Raw genomic sequence first — 25551 nt, 5'->3', positions numbered from 1 at the left:
TGTGTACATGAGACCTAGAGCAAAGAAGGACTCACTATAGCTTGCACCTCAGCCTCAGCACCGAGGGAGTAGAAAGAAATGCTTATTTCTCAGTATCTCCCTAAAGGAGGCCTGTCTGCATCCTTTAAAAGTTCCTGCCTGAGGTTCGGGCCTCTAAAATGTGACATACACCTGGGGGCTGACTGCAGTCCTCCCCAGTGACTCATGAGGGAGTAGACCCCATCTTCGCGTTCTCCCTCAGGCCTGCTTCACACTGCTGTTGTTTCCCTGGAAGCTGCATGTGTACACATCTAGCATCCTGGCTTTTCCAGCTGCCATTCGGAGGATACACCCTTGGATTGCCTGGCTCTGGTGGCCAGCGGGACCTGCTTTTTTTTTTTTTTTTTTTTAATTAAAAAAAATTTTAATCCCAGTAAACATACAGTGTTATGTTAGTTTCAGGTGTACAGGAGAGTGATTCAACAATTCTGTACATTACCCAGTGCCCATCATGATCAGAGTAATCTTAATTCCTTCACCTATTTCACTTATCACTCTATCTGCCTCCCTTTTGGTAACCATCTGTTAGTTCTGTATAATTTAAAGAGTCTGTTTTTTGGTTTGTCTCTTTTCTTCTTTGTTCATTTGTTTTGTTTCTTAAGTTCCACATGAATGAAATCATATGGTATTTGTCTTTCTCTGTCTGACTTATTTCACTTAGCATTGTACTCTCCAGCTCTATCCATGTTTTTGCAAATGGCAAGACTTTATTCTTTTTTATGCTGAATAATATTTCATTGCATAAAGATATGCCACATCTTTATCCATTCATCTATTGATGGACACTCAGGCTGCTTTCATAATTTGGCTATTGTAAATAATACTGCAATAAACATCAGGGTGCATATATCTTTTCAAATTAGTGTTTTCATATTTTGGGGGTAAATATCCAATAGTGGAAACACTGGATCATATGGTCATTCTATTTTTAATTTCTTGAGGAAACTCCTTAGGGTTTTCCACCATGGCTGCACCAGTTTTCATTCCCAACAGTGCAAGAGGGTTTTCTTTTTCTCTACATCCTTACCAGCACTTGTTGGTTCTTGTGTTATTGATTTTAGTCATTTTGACAGGTGTGAGGTGATATCTCATTGTGGTTTTGATTTGCCTTTCCTTGATGATGAGTGATGTTGAGCATCTTTTTATGTGTCTGTTGGCCATCTGGATGTCTTCTTTGGAGAAATATCTGTTCATGTCTTCTGCCCATTTTTAAATTGGATTCTTTGGTGTTGATTTGTATAAGTTCTTTATATATTTTGGATACTTACCCTTTATCAGGTATGTCATTTGAAAATATTCTCTCCCATTCAGTCAGTTCTCTTTTAGTTTTGTTGATTGTTTCCTTTTCTGTGCAGAAGCTTTTTATTTTGATGTAATCCCAATAAGTTATTTTTGTTTTTACTTCCCTTGACTCAGGAGACATATCTAGAAAAATGTTGCTATGGTCGATGTCAGAGAAATTACTCCCTGTGCTCTTTGCTAGGATTTTTATGGTTTCAGGTCTCACATTTAGGTCCTTAATCCATTTTGAGTTTATTTTTGTGTATGGTGTGAGAAAGTAGCCCAGTTTCATTCTTTTGCATGTAACTGTCCAGTTTTCCTAACACTATTTGTTGAAGAGACTTTTTTCCATTGGATATTCTTTCCTGCTTTGTTGTAGATTAGTTGGCCATATAGTTAAGGGTCCATTTCTGGGTTCTTATTCTCTTTCATTGGTGCATGTGTCTGTTTTTGTGCCAATACCATACTGTTCTGATTACTACCGCTTTGCAATATAACTTGAAATCTAGAATTGTGATGCTTCCAAATTTGTTCTTCTTTTTCAAGATTGCTTTGGCTATTTGGGGTCTTTTGTGGTTCCATAGAAATTTTAGGATTATTTGTTTTAGTTCTGTGAAAAATGCTGTTGATATTTGATAGGGATTACATTAAATTTTTAGATTACTTTGGGTAGTATGGACATTTTAAAAATATTTGTCCTTTCAATCCATAAGCATGGAATATTTTTCCATTTGTGTTGTCTTTAATTGCTTTCATCAGTGTTTTATAGTTTTCAGAGTACAGGTCATTCACCTCCTTGTTTAAGTTTATTCCTAGGTACTTTATTGTTTTTCATACAATTATAAATAGGATTGTTTTCTTAATTTCTCTTTCTGCTGCTTTATTATTAGTGTATAGAAATGCAGCAAATTTCTGTATATCAATTTTATATCCTGCCACCTTACTTAAATCATTGATCAGTTCTAGTAGTTTTTTTTGGTGGAGTCTTTAGAGTTTTCTATATATAGTATCATGTTGTCTGTAAATAGTGCAAGTTTTACTTCTTTTTTACCAATTTGGTTGCTTTTTATTTCTTTTTGTTGTCTAATTGCTGTGGCTAGAACTTCCAGTACTATGTTGAACAAAAATGGTGAGAATGGACATACTTGTCTTATTCCTGACCTTAGGGAGAAAGCTCTCAGTTTTTCACCATTGAGTGTGATGTTGGTTTTGGCAAATGCTTTTTCTGCATCTCTTGAAATAATCATATGGTTTTAATCCTTTCTCTTGTTGATGTGATGTGTCACATTGATTGATTTGCAAATATTGAACAAGTACTTGCACCTTTGTATCCCAGGAATAATTCTCACGTGATCATGATGAATGATTTTTTTCATGTATTGTTGATTTCAGTTTGCAAATATTTTATTGAGGATTTTTGCATGTATGTTCATCAGAGATACTGGCCTGTAGTTCTCTTTTTTGATAGTGTTTTTAATCCAGTTTTGGTATCAGAATACTGTTGGCCTCATAGAATGAATTTGGAAACTTTTCTTACTCTTCTATTTTTTGGAATAGTTTGAGAAGAATAGGTATTAACTCTTCTTTAAATGTTTGGTAGAATTCACCTGTGAAGTCATGTGGTCCTGGATTTTTGTTTGCTGGGAGTCTTTGATTACTGATTCAGTTTCATTGCTGGTAATTGATCTGTTCAAATTTTCTATTTCTTCTTGATTCAATTTTGGGAGGTTACATGTTTCTAGGAATTTATCCATTTCTTCTAGGTTGTCCAATTTGTTGGCATATAATTTTTCATAATATTTTCTCATAATACTTTGTATTTCTGTAGGGTTGGTTGTTATTTCTCCTCTTTAATTTCTGATTTTGTTTATTTGAGTCCTCTCTCTTTCTATTTTTTTCTTTCTGATGAGTCTTGCTAAAGGTTTATCAATTTTGTTGATCTTTTCAAAGAATCAGCTCCTGGTTTCTTGATCTGTTCTTTTGTTTTTTTTAGCTTCTATTCTTGTGGAGCCTGCTTTTGCCAGTCCCACAGAACTTTGGCAAACAAAGAAACAGTTCTTAACCAGTGATCTCTCCAGGGCTAAATACATAGGTAGCAGACACAAAAATTCATCTACTAGTCTTTCCCAGAAGGAAGTCTATTTGCGTATTTGAAAAGCTACTGCCTGAGGGTCTGAATTCCAATCAGCCTGTATCTGGATGTTGACTGAGATCCTCCCTTTGGAACACTGACAAGTCTTAGCACACCCTCAACTACTGAGAGCCACTATGAACAAAGATAGGAGCTTGGACATTCACAGAGTTTTGAGAGACAACCAAAGCTCAGGCTGGGCTAAATGATAAAGTTAATCTGCTACATGAGAGCACTCCACCAAGACTGGGAGAGTTGGCTGTTTTATCTAATGTGTAGAAACCTACAAAGAGAGTTCAGGAAAATGAAGAAACAGAAGAATATGTTCCAAACAAAAGAACAAGGTGAAACTCCAGAAACAGATAATGAAATGTTGATGTGATTTACCTGATAACGAATTAAGAACAATGATCATGAAGATGCTTACTGAGGTCAGGAGAACAATGTATGAAGAAAGTGAGAATTTCAACACAAAGATATAAAATATAAGAAAATACCAAACAGAAATCACAGATCTGAAGGATAAAATACCTGCACTGAAAATTTTAAAGAGAGATTTAATAGCAGACTATGTCAACAGAAGAAAGGATCAAGGAACTTGAGGCTATGGTGGTGGAATTCATCCAATCAGAGCAGCAAAAAGAAAAGTGAATGAAAAAGACTTAAGACGGCTTAAAGCACTTATGGGACACTATCAAGAGGACCAGTATTCTCATTATAGAGGTCCCAGAAGCAGGAAAAAGAGAGAAAGTTGCAGAAAGCTTATTCAAAGAAATAATGGCTATAAATGTCCTTCACCTGGGAAAGAAACATACATTTGGATCCAGGAAACCCAGAGAGTTGCTCTGTAGAAGAAGAATCCAAAGACCCACACTGGGACACATTATAATTAAAATCTGAAAAGTTAAAGACAAGGAAAAAAAAAAAAACGTGTACAAGAGAACTCCAATAAGACTATCAGCAGATTTTTCAGCAGAATCTTTGCAGGCAATAAGGGAGTAGCATGACAGAGTCAAAGTGTAGAAAGAAAAAAACCTGTCAACCAGAATACTGTACCTGGCAAGGTTGTCCTTCAGAATTGAAGGAGAGATAGAGTTTTCCAGACAAGTAAAAGCTGAAGGAATTTGTCACTACTAGGTTGTCTTTAGAAGAAATGTTAAAGGGAATTCTTCAAGCTGAAATGGAAGGATGCTAATTAGTTATAGGAAGACATATAAAAGTATAAATCCAACTGGTAAAGGTAAATATATTGTTAAATTCAGAATACTCTAATGTAATGGTGGTAGGAAAATCACTTATAAATCTAAGACAAAACTTATAATCACTTATAAATTAAAATTTATAATCACTTATAAATTAAAAGACAAAAGTAAAAATGCCTTGAATTTCAATAACTGGTTAACAAATACACAAGGCAAGAAGATGTGAACTGTGACATTGAAAACATAAAATATGGGTGGGGAGAGTAAAAATGTAGAGCTTTAGAATGTATTTGAAGTTAAGCTGTTATTAGCTCAAAATAGACTTATAAATAAATATAAGATGTTTTATGGAAGCCTCATGGTAACCACAAACCAAAAACCTATAGTAGATACACAAAAGATAAAGGATTCTAAGCATACCACTTCTGAAAATCATCAAATCACAAAGGAAGAGAGCAAAAGAAGAATGGAACAAAGGAATTACCAAACAGCTAGAAAACAGTTCACAAAATGGCAGTAGTAGGTTTGTTCCTATGAATAATTACTTTAAGTGTACCTGGACTTAATTCTCAATCAAAAGACATAGAGTAGCTGAATTGATTAAAAGAATAACAGCAAGACCCAACTATATGCTGCCTACAAGAGACTCACTTTCACTTTAAGGAAACACACAGACTGAAAGTGAAGAGATGGAAAAACCTATTCCTTGTAAATGGAAACCAAAAGAAAGCAGAAGTAGCAATACCATTATCAGACAAAATAGACCTTAAGCCAAAAAGTATAACACGAGACAAAGGGGGTCATTATATAAAGCTAAAGTGGTCAATCCAAGAAGAGGATATAACATTTGGAAATATTTATGCATACAGCATAGAAGCACCTAATTATATAAAGCAAACATTAACAGACCTACAAAGAGAAATAGACAGCAATAAATAATAGTAAGGGATTCAGTGCCCCCCTTTCAACCCACCTTTCAGAAAATCAATAAGGAGCATTGGATTTAATACATATTAGACCAGATGGACTTAACAGATATTTGTAGAACAATCTATCCAACAGGAGAATATACATTATTCTCAAAAATACATGGAACATTCTCCAGGACAAATCATATGTTAGTCCCAAAACAAGTCTTAGTAAAGTTAAGAAGACTGAAATCATATCAAATATCTTTTCCAACCACAATGGTATGAAAACAAAAATCAATTACAAGAAGAAAACTGAAAAATTCACAAATACATTAAGATTAAACAATATGTAACCCAACAACTAGTGGGTCAAAGAAGAGATTAATAGAGAAATCAGAAACTATCTTGAGACAAGTGAAAATAGAAATACAAGATACTAAAACTTATAAGATGCAGCAAAAGCAGTTGTAAGAGGGAAGATCATAGCAATAAATGCCACATTAAGAAATGAAAGATCTCAAATAAACAACCTAAGTTTACACATTAAGGAACTAGAAAAAGAAAAACAAAGTACAGATCTTCCTTGACTTATGATGGGGTTACACCCTGATAAACCCAGCATAAGTTGAAAATACCATTAAGTCAAATTGCATTTAATACACCTAACCTACTGAATACCATGGTTTAGCCTCATGTACCTTAAATGTCCTCAGAACACTTACAATAGCCCACGGTTGAACAAAGTCATATAACACAAAGCTTATTTCATAATAAAGTGATGAATATCTCATGTAATTTATTTAATGTTCTCCTGAAAGTGAAAAACAAAATTGTTGTGTGGGTACAGAATGGTTGTACCTGTATGGGTTGTTTACCCTCATGAATGTGTGGCTGACTGGAATCTGTGGCTGTCTGCTGCTGCCCAGCATCACAAGAGAGTATTGCCTACATATCACTAGCTTTTGAAAAGATCAAAATTCAAAATTTGAAGTACATTTTCTACTGGACACTTATTGCTTTCACACCATTGTAGAGTTGAAAAATAATGAGTCAAACCCTCATAAGTTGGGGACCATTTGTAAACCCAAAATGAGTAGAAGTAAATAAAGATCAGAGCAGAAATAAATAAATTAGAGACTAAAAAGAGAATAGAAAAGATTGATGAAATTAAGAGTTGTGCTTTTGAAAAGATAAATAAAATAGACAAATCTTTAGCTAGACATATAAAAAAAAAGGACTCAAAATTAGAAATTAAATAAGAGACATTACTACTGCTACCACAGAAATACAAAGGATCATAAGAGACTACTATGAGCAATTATATGCCAACAAGGTGGACCTAGAAGAAAATTTTAAATTCCTAAAAACATAACTTACCAAGACTGAATCAAGAAGAAATAGAAAATCAGAGCAAACCAACTACTAGTAAGATTGAATCAGTACTCAAAAATTGCCCAACAAAGAAAAGACCAGGACCAGATGGCTCCATTGGCAAATTCTGCGAAATATTTAAAGAAGTAATACCAATCCTGTTCAAACTCTTCCAAAAATCGAAAAGGAGGAAACACTTCCAGACTCATTTTATGTGGCCAGTATTACCCTGATACCAAAGCTAGACAAGGACCCTATAAAAGAAGGAAATTTTAGGCTAATATTTCTAAACACAGATGTAAAAACCCTCAACAAAATACTAGCAGACTGAATTCAACAATACATTAAAAGGATTATACACCATAATGAAGTGGGATTTATTCCAGAGTTTCAAGAAGGGTTCAACATCTGCAAATCAATCAATATGAAACACCACATTAACAAAATAAAGTGCAAAAATCATATAATCATTTCAGTAGGTACAGAAAAAGCATTTGACAAAATTCAACATTCATTTATGATAAAAACTCTCAACAAAGTGAGTATGGAGAGGACATACCTCAAAATAATAAAGGCCATATATGATAGGTCCACAGCTAGCATCATATTAAATGGTGAAAGCTTAAAGCCTTTCCTCTAAGATCAGAAACAAGACAAGGATGCCCACTCTTGCCACCTTTATTCAGCATAGTAATGGAAATCCTAGCCAGAGCAATTAGGCAGGAAAAAGAAATAAAAGGCATCCAAATCAGAAAGGAAGAAATAAAACGGTCTCTATTTGCAGATGATTTGATATTATATATAGAACACCTTAAAGATTCTACCAAAAAACTGTTAGAACTAATAAATGAATTCAGTAAAGTTGCAGGATACAAAATTAAAATACAAAAATCAGTTGAGTTTCTATACACTGATAATGAACTATCAGAAAAAGAAATTAATAAAATAATTCCATTTGCAATTGCATCAAAAAGAATTAAATACTTTGGAATAAATTTACCAAAGACGGGAAAGATATCTACACTGAAATCTGTAAGACACTGATGAAAGAAATTGAAGGAGACACATGTAAATGGAAAGATATTCTATACTCATGGATTAGAAGAATTAATATTATTAAAATTAAATACCCATACTTTGCAAAAACTCAAAATTCTAATGGTGCTTTCCACAGAAATAGAAAAATAATCCTTAAATTTTTAGGAAACCACAAAAGACCCTGAATAGCAAAAGAATCCTGAGAAAGGAAAACAAAGCTGGAGACACTATTCTACCTGAATTCAAGCTATATTACAAAGCTGTAGTAGTCAAAACAGTATGGTATTGGCATAAAAAACAGACACATAGATCAATGGAACAGAATAGAGAGCCCAGAAATAAACCCATGCATATATGGTTAATTAATTTATGACAGTGGAGCCAATAATATACAATGGGGAAAAGGTAATCTCTTCAATAAATAGTATTAGGAAAACTGGACAGTCACATGCAAAAGAATGAAACTGGACCCCTGTCTTATATCATTCACAAAAATCAACTAAAAATGGATTAAAGACTTGATCATAAGACCTGAATCCATAAAATTCTTAGTAGAAAACATAGATGGTAAGCTCCTTGATATTAGTCTTGGCACTGACTTTTTTGGATTTTACACCAAAACAACAAAAGCAAAAATGAACAAGTAGGACTACATCAAAGTAAAAGTCTTCTTCACAGTAAAGGAAACCATCAGCAAAATGAAGAGGCAACTGATTGAATGGGAGAAAATATTCGCAAATCATACATCATCTGATAAGGGGTTAATATCAAAATATATAGAGAATTTGAATACACAACTCAATAGTAAAAAAACAAATAGTGCAATTAGAAATGGGCAGAGGAACTAGAATAGACATTTTTCTGCAGAAAATATGTATATGGTTAACAGGTACATGAAATGGTGCATGACATTACTAATCATCAGGGAAATGCAAATTAAGACTGCAGTGAGATATCACCTCATACCTGTTAGAATGGCTATTATTAAATAGAGAAGAGATAATGAGTGTTGGTGAGGATGTGGAGAGAGTGAACACATATTTACTATTGGTAGGCATGTAAATTGGTGCAGCCTCAAAAAATAAAAAAATAGAATTAGCATATGATCTAGCAATCCCACGTAGAGGCATATATCCAAAGGAAATGAAAACAGGAGATCGAAGAAATATCTGTACTCTCATGTTCATTGCGGCAGCGTTCACAATAGCCAAGATAGGAAAACAACCTATGTGTCCAGCAACGGATAAATGAATATAGGTGTTTAGGTAGACACACACACACAGGAATCTTAAGTGACATAATCCAGACACAGAGAGAAAAATACTACATGGTATCACCTATATATTGAGTTAAAAACAAAAAAGAAAAGTCTAAGTGATTGCCCTGTCCTGGGTGGGTGGGGATCCTAGAGGTGGGAATAATCAAGAGGCGGGTAAAAGCCTTCAAACTTTCAGCTATAAGATGAATAAGGCCTGAGGATCTAATGTAAAACATAATGACTATAATTGATAACACTGTGCTGTACAATTAATTTTTGCGAAGAGAGTAGAACTTAAATGTTCTCACCAAAACCAACCAAAACAAAAATAAAAAACAATACATATATGAGGTGATGGATATGTTCATTAGCTAGACGAGAAGAATACTTTCACAGTGTATTATCATTATCAAATCATCTCAAGGTACACTTTAAATATTTTACAGTTTTGTCAATTCTACTTCAGAGAAATTGAAATTAAAAAAATCTATTGTTTGAGGAATGGAATCATAGGGACTGTTTGTTATCATAGTACAATTTCACCTGTCTTGACTGATACACTGTTCCTATGTATTTAGATTGGGAATCTGGCTTAGACCTGTGATCATCAAGTGGATCCATGCTCACCTTCATTTTCATGAATTATGTGCCAGGTTATGGTACAGCCCCTCAGATTCTCAAACAGTTGGGAATATTTCCCCCTACATGTTCTATTTTCAAAGTGTTTCTGTAGCTGACTTTAGGCATTTTGAAAACTCAAAACATAAACAAATACAAGCATTTATACCTTCTTTCTCACAATATTTATGATTAGTCTTGTCCACATTTTTCTGTTGCTCTGGCAAATATCAATAGCAGCTTTAAGATAAAGATTTTTTAAGTCCAAATTTTGTAGTTGTATGAAAATGAGAAAGTTCAAAAGAAAAAGATGCTGTCATTTCTCCTACCATCTTAAATTTTTTCTATGATCCTATATTTCCTTCTATTCCTTGTGCATAAAACTTTATATTGCTTGTCATAGTTTACAAAGACCTTGTTATTTTCTCCATATTATGTCAAAAGTTTCATATTGTTTTATAGACTTCATAATTAACATTTTAATGGCTACAAAATACTCCATTGAAATTGAATACCATAATTTATACTACAATTTCCTTATTGAACTTCTGGGTTGCTTCCATTTTTAAAAAGAAACACTGTTGGAATAAATCATTTTAAACAAATATGCAATACTATATACATCTAATCAACATTATTGTATAAATACCTTGAGTCTAAGCACATATTCTAACACAGGTGCCATTGATGTAAACATTTCTGATACTTCTTTTTTGAGATTGTCTTCGGATCCAATTGATCAGCTACACATTTAAAAGTTTCATTATTTTATAATATATCTTGGTTTTGGACCCTAGATCATTTGTTCTTTTGTTCATATTTTGGCTGTTTCCAAAAATCAATTCTAATTTTAAAATACCTAATTTTGCCTCCATTTTGACCATTTGGAAGGCTGCCAAAGTGTTCTGAAGCCAATTTTAGAGGAAAAAGTGCCAAAAATGTTTAGAGCACTGGGCAATTACTGCAATAACTGTGCAGCTTCACACAGTGACAGCTTTGGAGGGCTAACACTCCTTTTGTTATGTGAATTTGGGTAAGTCTGTTACTATGTTAAGTCCATAACTCTGTAGTCACACTTCTATGAAACGAATATTGTCCCAAATAATGTCACTTCCTTGAGAGCAGGGGTGATTCTTTCATAGAACCTGTATTCGTGTCTTGCACATAGTACATACCTGTGTATGTTTGTGATAGATTCTCTAGCAATGAATACTCTGTCGAGAATACACTTTTTCCATGGGCAAGCACCTATTTTTGAATAAACTCTTCCAGTGAAGGCTCGAACTCTCCAACACTTGGGACCAACAATATCTGCATCACCTGGGAGTTTGTTAGAAATGCATATTCCGTGGCCCCATTCTGCACCTCCTGAATCAGAAATTCTGGATGTTGGGCCCAATGACCTGTGTTTTATCAAAACCTACATGTGATTGTGACCCATAATACGTGATCAATAAATAGTAAAGTTTGGAGAAAACTGGAAATAGAGTTCAAGGAGATGATAATATGATGAGCAAAAGTTAGTGTCAGGGGCCACAGGTTAGAAAATTCTGTGTTTTCTGAGCACATATTCTGGACTAAAAACTGTGCTGTAGCACTGGGTAGACAAAAGCAACAAAGAGAATGTCTTTGTTCTCATAGAGCTGATGGTCTAGAATAGATAAAAGATGAGTAAATAGTTACAATGCCTGCGATGCTTCAGTATTGAAGTGTATGTAAAATATGGGTGGTGATGATCATAACTATCATTGATAAGCCACAAATTATCTGTCAGGCACAGTGCAAATTCTTTCCATCACAATATATCATTTTTCTCAGTCTGCCCATCAGAAGGAATATAAAAGATTTAGAGGTGCTGTGTGGCTTGAATAGGTTCCCTTGAACCTGGAAAGAAGAGCTTGGTCTCAAAGTTCACTCTTCCTTGCCCAGAGCACTCTACGTTTGTCAGTTCCTTTCAGAAATGGGTATATGGGCACCTACCTTAGAATGGATATGAAGATTAAATAAGGTAATGAATGAAAGTATATGTCTTAAGTATGCAATAGATATGTATACTTAGATATGTATACTTAAGACAGTATATGTCTTAAGTATGCAATAGATAGTAATGTTTTGATTCCTGTTAGTGGTAATCATCATAATTACCACTACCATCATCATCAAAATCATCATCATTGTTCCTAGGGTGGTGAGTGGCAATATAATATAGATTCTGTATTCATTAAGAGGGTGGACTCCGGCCAGATTGCCAGGGTTCAATTTTGGCTTTATCAGCTTCTAGCTGTGAGACTATGGCTTAGCCTCTCTGTACTTCAATTTCCTCAGCTGTAAAGTGGGGACAGTAAGAGTGCTTTCTTCATAGGGTTATAGTGACTGGTAAATGAATTAATGTATGTAAAACACTCAGAAGGCCACCAGCCCTGTAGCAATTGCTCCGTAAGTGCTAGCTGTTATTATCATTAATGTTTGGGGGAATGTTCCATGGATTGCTCTGTCAGAGAGTTTAACTTTTCTTTATGGTATGTTGTGAGTTTTGGTGGAAGGGTTTATGCTTTAGGGGCCCATGGAATAAGAATACCACTTCCTTAAATCTGTAGGGTTTAAGGCTCTACTATTTGACTGAAGGCCTTTTTTGATGCCGAAAAATAAGGACAAAAAACTAATACCAAAATAAAGCTTAAAAAAGGCCAAGGGGAAAATTTTAAAGCAAAGGTCAGGGCATCCATTTTTATTTTATGGAAATGTCTTATTTGAGCAAGTTTACTGATAATGATGTGCAGATGCTGTTTGTAGACATTATTTTCCTCCTTTGAAGTAATTGAGTGCTGATTTCCTATCTGTGCCAGCAATCTTTTCAGAGGCAATTCTGTGCCCCTCTAGATCATTGTGGGAAAGAGAGCTCATACACAACTTCTCTAAAGATTAGAAGACTAAAACATGTACCTATTGCCTCAGAGGCTGAGAAGATGTACACAAATGTGAATAAACAGTTAAAACACTACCACAGGAAGAGCCCTTGAACCCAAATGCAATTGGCATCAAGAAAATATTAGCTTTGTAATTCTGCCTAGATGGCACATTGATGGACCAGCACTGCAGAAGGATTCAGCTCCAAGTATTTCATGTAATTGATGGTGGAAGAAAAGAAAATTTCAACAGATATTTTTCTGTTAATTCACCACAGGTGCTCAAATGCCTGTGACCTAGTATATCAAGGATTCAAACTGCCACTGTGATAGCTTCAGGCTTTGCTTCCAGGTTGTTTTACAACTGTGGCATAGATTTTTAAGAATTTACTTCTGTTTATTGGTAATGTTGCAGTTCACATGATCACAGTCTAACAGGATGAGTGTAGTTTCTCAAAGAATCGAGGGGTTATTAATTTATATCACTCCAGATTCATGTTCCATTTTTATCATGTGCATTTGGTGTTCGGTTCTTTTATTTTAACTTAAAATTATTTCATCTACATGTTTCCATGTATTGCTTTTGGCCATTTACTTGCCTTGCCAGTTTCATTTTCCTGCTACCTCGGCTAGATTGTTTCTAGATTTTCACATTTATACACAGAGATGCAGGAAACATCTTAATATAAATTGTTTTTTTTTTCCTCATTTTATAATATTGCCAAAGAGTCTGTCCTCCAAAGCAGAATAAGCAAACAAAGTAAGAAATTTTATAGTTCTTGCTACATGTTGGGAGATCACACTCTAGAAATATTAAATTAATTAAACAGTACCATCAGCATGGAATGTATGTATACTTTCCCCTATAATTTATACAATATTGGATTTTATTTTATGTAATGGCTTTTTAAAACACAAATGACATAAAAGTTAGCATCTTACTCATTTTAAGTGTACAGGTTAAAATGTAAAACTGAAACTCTATACCCATCGAACAATAACTCCCCATTTTCCACTCCCCACCAGCCCCTGAAAACCACCATTCTATTTTCTGCCATGATTTTGATTACCCTAAGTACCTCGTATAAGTGGAATCATATAGTATTTGTTTTTTTGTGACTGCCTTATTTTACTTAACATAATGCCCTCAATGTTTATCTGTGTTGTAGCATATGTCAGAATTTCCTTTCTTTTTAAAGCTGAATAATACTCCATTGTATGTATATACCACATTGTGTTTATCCATTCATCCACTGATGAACACTAGGGTAGCTTCCACCTTTCAGCTATTGTGAATAATGCTGCTATGAACATGGGTGTATATCCTTGAGACTCTGCTTTTAATTATTTGGGGTATATGACCAGAAGTGGAATTGACAGATCATATGGTAGTTCTATTTTTCATTTTTTAAGGAACCACCATACTGTTTCCCAAAGAGTCTGTCCATTTTACATTCCCCATTATAGTGCGCAAAGGTTCTTATTTCTCTGCCTTCTTACCAACATCTGTTATTTTCTGTTTTTTGATAATAGACATCCTAATAGGTATAAGGTGGTATCTCTTTAGTTTTGATTTTTATTTCCCTAATGATTAGTGATGTTGAGCATCTTTTTTGGGGGTTTATTGACCACTTGTATATTTTCTTTGTTGAAATGTCTATTCAAGTCTTTGCTCACTTTTAAATTGGGTTGTCTGGGTTTTGTTGTTCAGCTTTTTGAGTTCTCTAATTATTTTGAATATTAATCCCTTATCAGAGCTATGATTTGCAAGCATTTTCCCTCATTCTGTGTGTTGCCTTTTTGCCTGTTGATGTTGCCTTTTAATGCACAAAATTTTCTAATATTCATGAAGTCTAATTTGTCTATTTTTTCTTTTGTTGCCTTGCCTTTGGTGTCATTTCCAAGAATTCATTGAAATCTAATGCCATGAAGCTTTTGCCCTACATTTTTCTTCTAGGAGTTTTACAGTTTTAGATCTTTCATTTAACCTTTGATCCATTTTGAATTGATTTTTGTGTATGATGTTAAATAAGGGTCCAACTTCATCCTTTTGCATGTGGATATCCAGTTTTCCCAGCACCACTTGTTGAAAGTTCTGCCCTTTCCCCATTGAAAGGTCTTTGCACCTGTCAAAAATCCCATATAGTCAAGGGTTTATTTCTGGGCTGTTTTATTGCATTGGTCTATACATCTGTGTTTATGCAAGTATAACACTATTTCGGTTGTGGTAGCTTTGTAGTAAGTTTTGAAACCAGGAAGTGTGACTTCTCCAGCTTTGTTCTTTTTCAAGATTATTTTGGCTAGTAAGCATATCTTGAGAATTTTAGGGTGTTTTTTTTCTATTTCCACAAAACATGTCATTGGGATTTTTTTATAAGGATTGCATTGAATCTGTAGATTGCTTTGGGGAGTATTGACATCCTAACAACGTAAGTCTTCTAATCCATGAACATGGAATGTGTTTCCATTTATTTATATTTTCTTTAATTGCTTTCAGCAATGTTTTGTAGTTTTCATTGCACAAGTTTGTCACCTCTTTGGTTAAGTTCATTCCTAAGTATATTAGTTTTTTCAGTGCTATTGTAAATGGAATTGTTTTTGTAGTTTCCTTTTCAGATTGTTCATTGTTTATGTTTATGCAGCTGATTTTTATGTTTTGGCTTTGTATCCTGTTATTTTGGTGAATTCATTTATTAGTTCTAACAGTTTTTTTGTGCGGAGTCTCTAGCCTTTTGTACATATAAGATCACATCACTTGTGAACAAATATAATTTTACTTTTTCCTTTCTAATTTAAATACCTTTTATTTCTTTTTCTTGCATGATTGCTCTGGCAATAACTTTCAGTACTGTATTGAATAGAAATCACAAAAGTTAGCATCCTTGCTATGTTCCCGATTTTAGAGGAAAGGCTTTCAGTTTTTCAGCACTGAGTATGTTTGCTGTGGGTTTTTCATATATGGCTTTAATTATATTGTGGTAATTTCTTTCTATTTTTAGTTTTTTGAGTGTTTTTATCATGAAAGGGTCTTGAAATTTGTCACATGCTTCTTCTTCATTACTTAAGATGATCATATTTTTCCCCTTAATTCTGTTAATGTGGTAAATTACATTGATTGATTTTTGTATGTTGAACCATCCCTGCATTCCAGGAATAAATTCCACTTAGTCATGGTGTATAATCCTTTGAATATGCTGCCATTTGCTAGTATTTTGTTGAGAATTTTTACAGTGTTCCTGAGGGTTATTGGTCTGTAGTTTATTTCCTTGTAGTGTCCTTGCCTGGCTTTGGTATTAGGGTAATGCTAGCTTCATAGAATGAATTAGAAAGTAATCCCTCCTTTTTATTTTTTAAAAAAGTTTGAGAAAGTTTGATGTTAGTTCTTTAAATGTTAGGTAGAATTTTCCCTTGAAATCAACATGTCCAGGGCTTTTCCTTGTCAGGAGATTTTTTGATTATTAATTCAATTTCCTTACTAGGTACAGATGTATTCAGATTTTCTATTTATTCATGACTTAGAGTTGGTAGGTTTCATGTTCCTAGAAATTTGTCCATTTCATTTAGGTTATCCAATTTGTTAGCATATAATTGTTCATATACTCTTCTATAATCCTTTTTTATTTCTGTGGAATTGGTAATAATGTCCCCAATTTTATTGCTGATTTTAGTAATGTGACTGTTCTCTCTATATTTCTTAGTCCATCTAGCTAAAGATTTGTCAATTTTGTTGATCTTTTCAAAGAACCAACTTTTGGTTTTATTGATTTTTCTGTTGTTTTTATATTCTCTGTTTCATTTATCTCTGCTCTAATCTTTTTTTTAAATCTGTATTCTGACCTTTATTTCCTTTCTTTCACTAGCTTTGAGTTTAGTTTGTTCTTCTTTTTCTGTTTCTAGTTCCTTAAGTTGTAAAGTTAGGTAGTTGATTTGAGATCTTTCCTGTTTTTTAATGTAAGCATTTATCGCTATAAACTTTCCTCTTAGCAGTGCTTTTGCTGCATTCTGTATGTTTTGGTATGTTGTGGTTTTGTTTTCCTTCATAGCTAAATACTTTATAATTTCCCTTGTGATTTCTTCTTTGATCCATTGGCTGGTTAAGAGTGTGCTGTTTAGTTTCCAAAAATTTGTGAATTTTCATTTTCCTTTTGTATTTTTTCTAACTTCATTCTTTTGTGGCCAGGGAAGATGCTTTGCATGATATATGCCCTTTTAAATCTGTTGAGACTCAGTTTGTGGCCTAATATGGCCTATCCTGGAAAACATTCCATGTGTGCTTGAGAAGAATGTGTGTGCTGTTGTTGGATAGAGTGGTCTCTTAGATCTAATGGGTTTATTGTGTTGTTTAAGTCCTCTATTTCCTTACTCATCTTCTGTCTGGTTGTTCTGTGACTTCTAAATGCTGAAGGAGACATAAAACTGAAGAAAAAGATTGAGAAGTCCAGCTTGACGAGAAATGGTTTATCAAGGGGACTCATGGACAGAAGTGTGTTTTGGGTGGATACAAGGCGAATAGATCTCCGAAACCCCACCTCTATTAGGATCTGCTTTTATAGCCCTAAAGGCTAGGAGTAAATGCTGAGGGACCACCCGAGAGGAGAATGTTTATGAACAGGTGTATGTCACAGGTTGTTCTATCCACTATTGAGAGTTGAGTATTGAAGTCTCAAACTATTATTCTAGAACTGTCTATTTCTACCTTCAATTCTGTCAGTTTTTGCTTCATATATGTTGACAGTCTGCCATTAGGTGCCTAAATGTTCATAATTGTTAATATCTTCTTGCTGTATTCACCTCTTCATTAATATATAATGTTCTTTGTCTCTTATAACCCTTTTTGATTTAAAGTCTATTTTGTCCGATATCAGTATAGCCATCCCTATTCTCTTTTGTTTAATATTTGCATGGAATATCTTTCTCCATCCTTTTATTTTCAAAATATTTGTGTCTTTAGCTCTAAAGTGAGTCTCTTGTAGATAGAATATAGTTAGATAATTTAAAAAGTCTGTTCTGCCAATCTCCACCTTTTGGTTAGAGATTTTAATCTGTTTACATTTAAAGTAATTATTGCTATGTAGGGACTCTTTTCTTTCATTTTGCTATTTGCTTTTTTTTTAATGTCTTCTAGCTTTTTTTTTTTGTCCCTCATTTTCTGCATTACTGTTTTCTTTTGTGTTTAGCTGATTTTTTATAGTGGAATGTTTATATTTCTTTTTCATTTCCTTTTGTTTATATTCTAGAACTATTTCTTTGTGCTAACATGGGGATTACATTTAACATGCTAAGTTATAGGACTCTAATTTGAATTTATACCAGCTTAACTTCAATAACATAGAAAAACTCTGATCTTTTCAGCTCCACCCCCATGCTTTTTGGTCACTGATATCACCAAGTTACATCTTAATACATTATGTGTCCCCAAATAAACTAAGAATTATTTTAAATGCATTAGTCTCTTAAATCATTTAGAAAACATGAAAGTGGAACTACAAACCATTGTTACAATGAAAATAGCCTTTATAATTACCTATTTATTTATCTTTATTGAGACCTTTATTTCTTTACATGGCTTCAAGTTACTGTCTAGTGTCTTTTCATTTCACTCTGTAGGACTCCCTTAAGCACGTTTTTTTTTAATAATTTTTTTATTCTTATGTTAATCCCCATACATTACATCATTAGTTTTAGATATAGTGTTCCATGATTCATTGTTTGTGCATAACACCCAGTGCTCCATGCAGAACGTGCCCTCCTCAATACCCATCACCAGGCTAACCCATCCTCCCACCCCCCTCCCCTCTAGAACCCTCAGTTTGTTTCTCAGAGTCCATTGTCTCTCATGGTTTGTCCACCCCTCCGATTTCCCCCCCTTCATTCTTCCCCTCCCGCTATCTTCTTCTTTTTTTTTTCCTTAACATATATTGCATTATTTGTTTCAGAGGTACAGATCTGAGAATCAACAGTCTTGCACAATTCACAGCACTTACCAGAGCACATAACCTCCCCAGTGTCTATCACCCAGCCACCCCATCCCTCCCACCCCCCACCACTCCAGCAACCCTCAGTTTGTTTCCTGAGATTAAGAATTCCTCATATGAGCGAGGTCATATGATACATGTCTTTCTCTGTTTGACTTATTTCGCTCAACATAATATCCTCCAGTTCCATCGACGTCGTTGCAAATGGCAAGATCTCATTCCTTTTGGTGGCTGCATAATATTCCATTGTATATATATATATACACCACATCTTCTTTATCCATTCATCTGTCAATGGACATCTTGGCTCTTTCCACAGTTTGGCTATTGTGGACATTGCTGCTATAAACATCGGGGTGCACGTACCCTTTCGGATCCCTACTTCTGTATCTTTGGGGTAAATACCCAGTAGTGCAATTGCTGGATCCTATGGTAGCTCTATTTTCAACTTTTTGAGGAACCTCCATACTGTTTTCCAGAGTGGCTGCACCAGCTTGCATTCCCACCAACAGTGTAGGAGGGTTCCCCTTTTTCCGCATCCCCGGCAACATTTGTCATTTACTGACTTGTTAATTTTAGCTATTCTGACTGGTGTGAGGTGGTATCTCACTGAGGTTTTGATTTGGATTTCCCTGATGCCGAGCGATATTGAGCACTTTTTCATGTGTCTGTTGGCCATTTGGATGTCTTCTTTGGAAAAATGTGTGTTCATGTCTTCTGCCCATTTCTTGATTGGATTCTTTGTTCTTTGGGTGTTGAGTTTGATGAGTTCTTTATAGATTTTGGATACTAGCCCTTTATCTGATATGTCATTTGCAAATATCTTCTCCCATTCTGTCAGTTGTACTTCTTACAGGGCAGGTTTACTTCACTATCTTCCCAGAATCCTTTATAATGGCTTCTTTCGGTAATTTTAATTTGGATGTATTTATTTGATATGAAGCTGTATATTTGTGAAAAGAAAGGTTTAAGGTTAATATTTATAATTTTTAAATATGTAATGCATCATTTATCTATTTTGGTCATTGCAAATGTTGGGAATATATTTGGCTGCAAATAAAAAGAAATTTGACTCATTGTGGCTGTTTTAGTCATGATTCTTTAGAAAAAGAAAACCTATATATATATATAAAGAGATTTATTATGAGGACTTGACTCATGTGATAATGGAGGCTGCGAAGTCCCAAGATCTATAGCCAGCAAGCTGGTGAATCAGGAGAGCTGATATTCATGAAGTTGTACAACACTCATCATTAATTTTAAAACATTGTCATTAGCCCCCAAAGAAACCCCATACCTATTAGCATTCACTGCCCATTTTCCTTGCCCTCAACCAGCTCTAGGCAACCTAAAATTTACTTTCTACCTCTACGGATTTACCTATCTAAACATTTCATGTAAGTGGACTCTTATGATATGTGGTCTTTTTTTACTTCTTTCACTTAAGATAATGTTTTTAAGTTTCATCCATGTTGCAGCATGTATAAGAACATAATTTTTTTTTATTGCTGAATAATATTCCATTGTATGGACATACATTTTATTAATCCATTCATGAGCTGATAGACATAAGGGTTGTTTTTACCTTTGACTATTATGAATAATGCTTCTATGAACATTTGTGTGCAAGTTTTCGTGTGAATATATATTTTCATTTCTTTTGAGTATATACCTAGCAGTACATGTTTCACTTTTTAAGGAACTGTCAAATTGTTTTTAAAGTGGCTTCACCATTTTACATTCCCATCAATAATGTACAGTGTTTCAAGTTTTTATATATTGTAGACTGTATATATTGTAGATATAAGTGCTTTATCAGGAACACAATTTACAAAAATTTTCTTCCATCCTGTGCATTGTCTTTTCATTTTTTGATGGTGTCTTTTGAAATACAAAGGTTTACAATTTCCATGGTTCAATTTATCTATTTTTTCTTTTGTTGCTTATGATTTTGGTGTTGTATCTAAGAAATAATTTCATTATCTGAAGTCATGACGTTTATAGTTTTAGCTCTTACATTTAGGTCTGTGATTAATTTTTTTAAAATATTTTATTTTATTTTTATTTTTATCTTTATTTTTATTTGCTTTTAGAGAGAGAGAGAGAGGGAGGAGGGGAGGGGCAGAGAAAGAGGGAGAGAGAGAATCTTAAGCAGGCTCTACACCCAGCACAGAGCCAAACTCAGGGATCAATCTCATGACCCTGAGATCATGACCTGAGCCAAAATCAAGAGTCAGACACAACCAACTTAGCCCCCCAGGTGCCCCCTGTAATTAATTTTTTAATTGATTTTTATATATGTTGTGATATATGGGTGCAGCTTTTTTCTCTTACATGTGGATATTTGGTTGACCCCAGCACCATTTCTTTGAAAATATTTTTCTATATACATTGAATTATTTTGGCACCCTTGTTGAATATGAACTGACCATTCTTTTAAAGGTTTATTTTTGGACTTTAAATTCTATTCTATTGATCTATGTCTATCCTTATACCAGCGTCACCCTCTCTTGCTCCTGTAGCTTTTTTTTTTTTTTTTAACATGAAGGAGTGTTAGATTTTGTCAAATGCTTTTTTAGTATCTATTGAGATGATCATGTGGCTTTTGTCCTTTTGTATTATATGATATATTACATTGATTGATTCTTGGATGTTAAACCAACCTTGCATTTCTGGGATAAATCCCTCTTGGTCATGGTGTATAATCCTTTTCATTTGTTGCTGATATCAGTTTGCTTATATTTTGTTGAGGATTTTTTTGCATTTATATTCATAAAAGATTTTAGTTCATAGTTTTCTTTTCTTATGATATCTTTGGTTTTAATATCAGTAATAGTGACCTTGTAGAGTAAGTTGGGAAGTGTTCCCTTCTCTTAAAATTTTTGGAAGAGTTTGTAAAGAATTGGTATTAATTTTTAAATATAATCGTTTTGATTTTTTTATAGCTTTCCTTATAGTTTACCCTTTGCTATTGTTAAATTGCAGGTGGGGTTATAAATGGGAGCAGGAAGGTGGTGTTTAATGCTGATCATCCCCTGTAGAACAATAGGCAGTGAAAGTACAGTACTCCAGAGAAAAGTGTTGAGTCCTCATTCTTCCTACTTCTACTAAACAGTGCTGGATTGCACTCCTGGAGGACATTCTTAATTGCAGAAACAAATTACAAAGGCTTTTATATCTTGAATTCAGAACCATAGTTGGAAGATGCCTTTTAGTGCTGTTTTCCTCCCTGGAGTCATGGGTGCATGCCCAACTTACTGTCCCCACTTTAAGAATGCTTACCCTAACTTATTGGTACAAATTTCTTCAGGAAAATCATTTAAGCAAGATAAACAAGCAAAAGCAAAGAAAAGAAAGTGAGATTGGCAAACCAAGAAACAGACTCTTAACTGTAGAGAACAAATTGATGGTTACCAAAGGGGTGGTGGGTGGAGGGATGTGTTAAATAGCTAATAGGGATTAAGGAGTGCACTTGTGATGAGCAACAGGTATTGTATAGAAGTGTTGAATCACTATACTGTACACCTGAAACCAATATTACACTGTATGTTAACTAACTGGAATTTAAATAAAAACTTAAAAAAAAGAACCTGTTGAGAAATGTTACACTGACCTCCTCTTGAGTAAGAGTCTGAGAACAAGGAGAATTTGTTGAATCCCAGACATCATGTAAGGTAATCTGAACAATAAATATTTAGATTGTTTTCCTACATGTTTCAAAGTACTTTTGGTCATTAATCACTGTACCGACTCATTGGGAAAAATTGCACTGAAGAAATAATAATAACTAATATTTACTAAATATAATGTGCCAAATACCATTTTAAATTCTTTATATATACTATCTTTTATCCTCAGCAATCTTATGAAGTCAATACTAATACTATTCTCCACTTTATAGATGTGGAAACTCAGAAACAGAGAGATCATGTGGGTTGCTTCATGTCATGGTAGAGCCAGGATTAGACCTAGGTTATATGACCCCATGGCCCACTCTGAACCAGAAGTTAGAGTGAATTAGGCATATTCCAGAGTAGGGATTGAGATTTAGGGTTTCTGTATTACAGTTTTTGAGTTTATAAGTCATTTGTCTCTCTCTTGATGAAGACTACCATTTAAGAAGTGTTCATAGAGGGTGTGCTAAGATGGTGCTAAGCATTTGAGATTAGACAGTCTCTCTCTGCAGGGATAATGTAATAGACAAGTTAACAAAATAAATATTTAGCATTTATTGAGTGCTAGGTTTCATGGCAAGTGATTCACTTGTATAAATGAATTGAATCTGCAAAATAACTCTGTGAGTTAAGTATTATTATCACTTTTATTTATAGATGAAGCCACTGAAGCAAGTATATATAATTTGCCCAAGGTCAATTAGCAATAAGTGCCATAGCCCAGATTTGAACCTAGATGGTTTTGCTCCGCGGTCTCTGTTCTTAATCATTTTGCTGTGCAGTTTCTCTAAGTAAGTAAGTAGTCACCAGACATATTGTCACAACTGTGCAGTCACACCAAGAAAGCAGTGATAAGACTGGATTGTCATGTTTATGCATGTGGAGGTTGGAGTCACTTCTATAGGAGAGAAATGTGTTGTGGCTGAGAGAAGGAGAAAGGGTGCAAATGTGAGGTAACTTGAAACAAACGTGGAAGTAGGAAAAGAAAAATTACTTTTAAGAGGGAGGCAGTTAGCTTGTGCCTTCACAGAAGATGGGAATGGGCTGATAGGGTGTGGTGCACACTCTGAAACTTGTGCCAGTTTGGTCCCGAGGAGGTTGTGGTTTGGGAGGCTTTGGAGTCCTACCTCAAGAGCGAAAAGGGACAGCTTGACAGAGCAATTTTAGGAAATGAGTTTGATAAACTCAATTAGCATGCATAGAGGTTGAATCAACAATAGATTCATAGAAACTTTAATTACAAGTGTTTCTAGTAATCTAAGAAGCATCTGGAAATTACCAGGAAAAACTTGACTGTTGGGGTAATGTTTCTTTTCTAGTGCCAAAATTATCATAGTTTTCTTTTTCTTGTAACAGTAAAATCAGGGACTGGGGTTTATGCAGCACTTTTCTTCATGGGAACACAAATATTTCCCATTGTTCTACAGTTTTCTGCAAAAGCATTCTACCACCAATGCAGGGCTGCATGTTCAGATCTCTGTGTTTGAGTGGGAAGAGAGTATCCCCAGAACCAGTCTGTGACAGAGAGCTGGATGTATTTGGGCAGTTTTCTCCCAGAGGTGTGGGTCTTCTGGTCTGTAGCCTTGATGGACTTCAGAGCTTTCTTTGTTTCCTTGAACACACGTGTTCATTCACCTCTTGGTCGTGAAGGTGCTATTAATGTTCTTTTGAGTTTGAGGCAATTTGCAACTTTAAAGGATCATCAAATTATCAAAATAAATTTCATGTAATGTTTTCAATGAGATGACCATTAAATTGAACTTTCTAAGTTATTTTTACCAAAAAGGAAAATTCACATCAAAAGCAAATAAACCAATATTGCCCACCCATCCTATATCTCATATGCAAACAAAGATCAGTGAGAGTTAAATGCCAAATACAGACACTTAAAAAATACTTTTGGTCCATTTCTACTTTTAAGGTAACCTGGTGGCTTCTTTTCTCAAGTCCTCACACAGGTATTCAGGAATACCAAGATGGTGTGCCAAAAATCCCAACAGCTTGTATTACAGTGGAAGATGCAGAAATGATGTCAAGAATGGCTTCTCGTGGGAACAGAATTGTTATTCAGCTGAAGATGGCGGCAAAGAACTACCCAGATGCTGATTCCTTCAACACTGTAGCAGAGATCATTGGTAGCAAGTACCCAGAGCAGGTGAGTGAAGGGGGCGCATGGGCTGTTTGGGAATAGGGTTTTGTGGTCAAGTATCAGTTTTTAGAGATGCCTGGGGAAAGAGAGAACATGAATTTACAGAGATGGTCCTTATAAACTCATTGAAGGCAGGATATATATATTTACTTATTTCCCACCAAAAGTTTTACGATGATTTGAAGAGTGAAATAGGATCCATGGGGTGGAAATTCAACCTCTGTCTAGCTGCACACCCACACCCACAAACTCCGCCCCCCACACACATGTATTTATTCCATTTAGAGCCAGGTTGGCATTTGAGATCATACCGATAGCCTATAGTTATTATGCTTATTGTGTGGATTATGTTATTTGAGTCTTTCAAAGCTCAGTGAAGTGGATTTATTTTCATCATTTACAGGTGAGGAAAGTAACATCGAAGGAAACTCAGGTGCCTGAGGTCCACACTCAGGTGCCTGAGGTCAAAACCAGGACCTTAAAAATGTTTAAACCAAGTTTTAAACCACAGTAATTTCCCGAAATATTTTTTTCCTTAGCAAAGTTTGCAAATCAAATAGTACTAGAGGTAGATTCAGACTCTATGCTAGCCGAACGTTAAATAAGTTTGGCAAGTTGCTTATTCTCTGAGTCTTAGAGAACTTTTCTGCAAAGAAGCGATGGTATATGTAATTTAGCAGGATTATCTTGAGGACTCAACTTGCCCAGCACATCAAATAGCCTAGCACTGTGTTTGGTACAATGCAGACACACACTGAATGGAAGTTTACTTCATCTGACATCAAGTGTACCAAAAAACTGTTCTGATAAGGTGTCTGGTGCAAATTTCCTCTATTAGTAGTTATTGAAACTCTGGAAATAGCACTTAAACATCAGGTTATTCCAGAATTACAGACTTGTATTTTGCTTAAAGAGGTAAATGGGGTGAAGGAAAAAGTGAATAGTGATGGGGAAACAAATCTTCTGTACATGTCTTGACTCAGGACCTCTCCCAGACA

At 34.7% G+C, this 25551-nt stretch overlaps 1 protein-coding gene across 4 annotated transcripts in view; it reads left to right on the top strand.

Moving 5' to 3' along the window:
- CPQ (carboxypeptidase Q) overlaps nucleotides 1-25551 on the top strand; it is a 458753-nt gene that overhangs the window by 185543 nt on the left and 247659 nt on the right. For all 4 annotated transcript variants that reach the window (XM_045896198.3, XM_054512535.2, XM_054512537.2 and 1 more), the window contains exon 4: nucleotides 24352-24559. In XM_045896198.3, the coding sequence (XP_045752154.1) occupies nucleotides 24352-24559 (208 nt within the window). The remainder of the gene's footprint in view (nucleotides 1-24351; nucleotides 24560-25551) is intronic.

The sequence above is a fragment of the Mirounga angustirostris genome, unplaced genomic scaffold (assembly GCF_029215605.1).
Source record: "Mirounga angustirostris isolate CCGP_5_RB_7025 unplaced genomic scaffold, mMirAng1.0.hap1 SCAF_4, whole genome shotgun sequence".
Taxonomy (NCBI): Eukaryota; Metazoa; Chordata; class Mammalia; order Carnivora; family Phocidae; genus Mirounga; species Mirounga angustirostris.
This window is presented reverse-complemented; position numbering and strand designations above follow the sequence as displayed.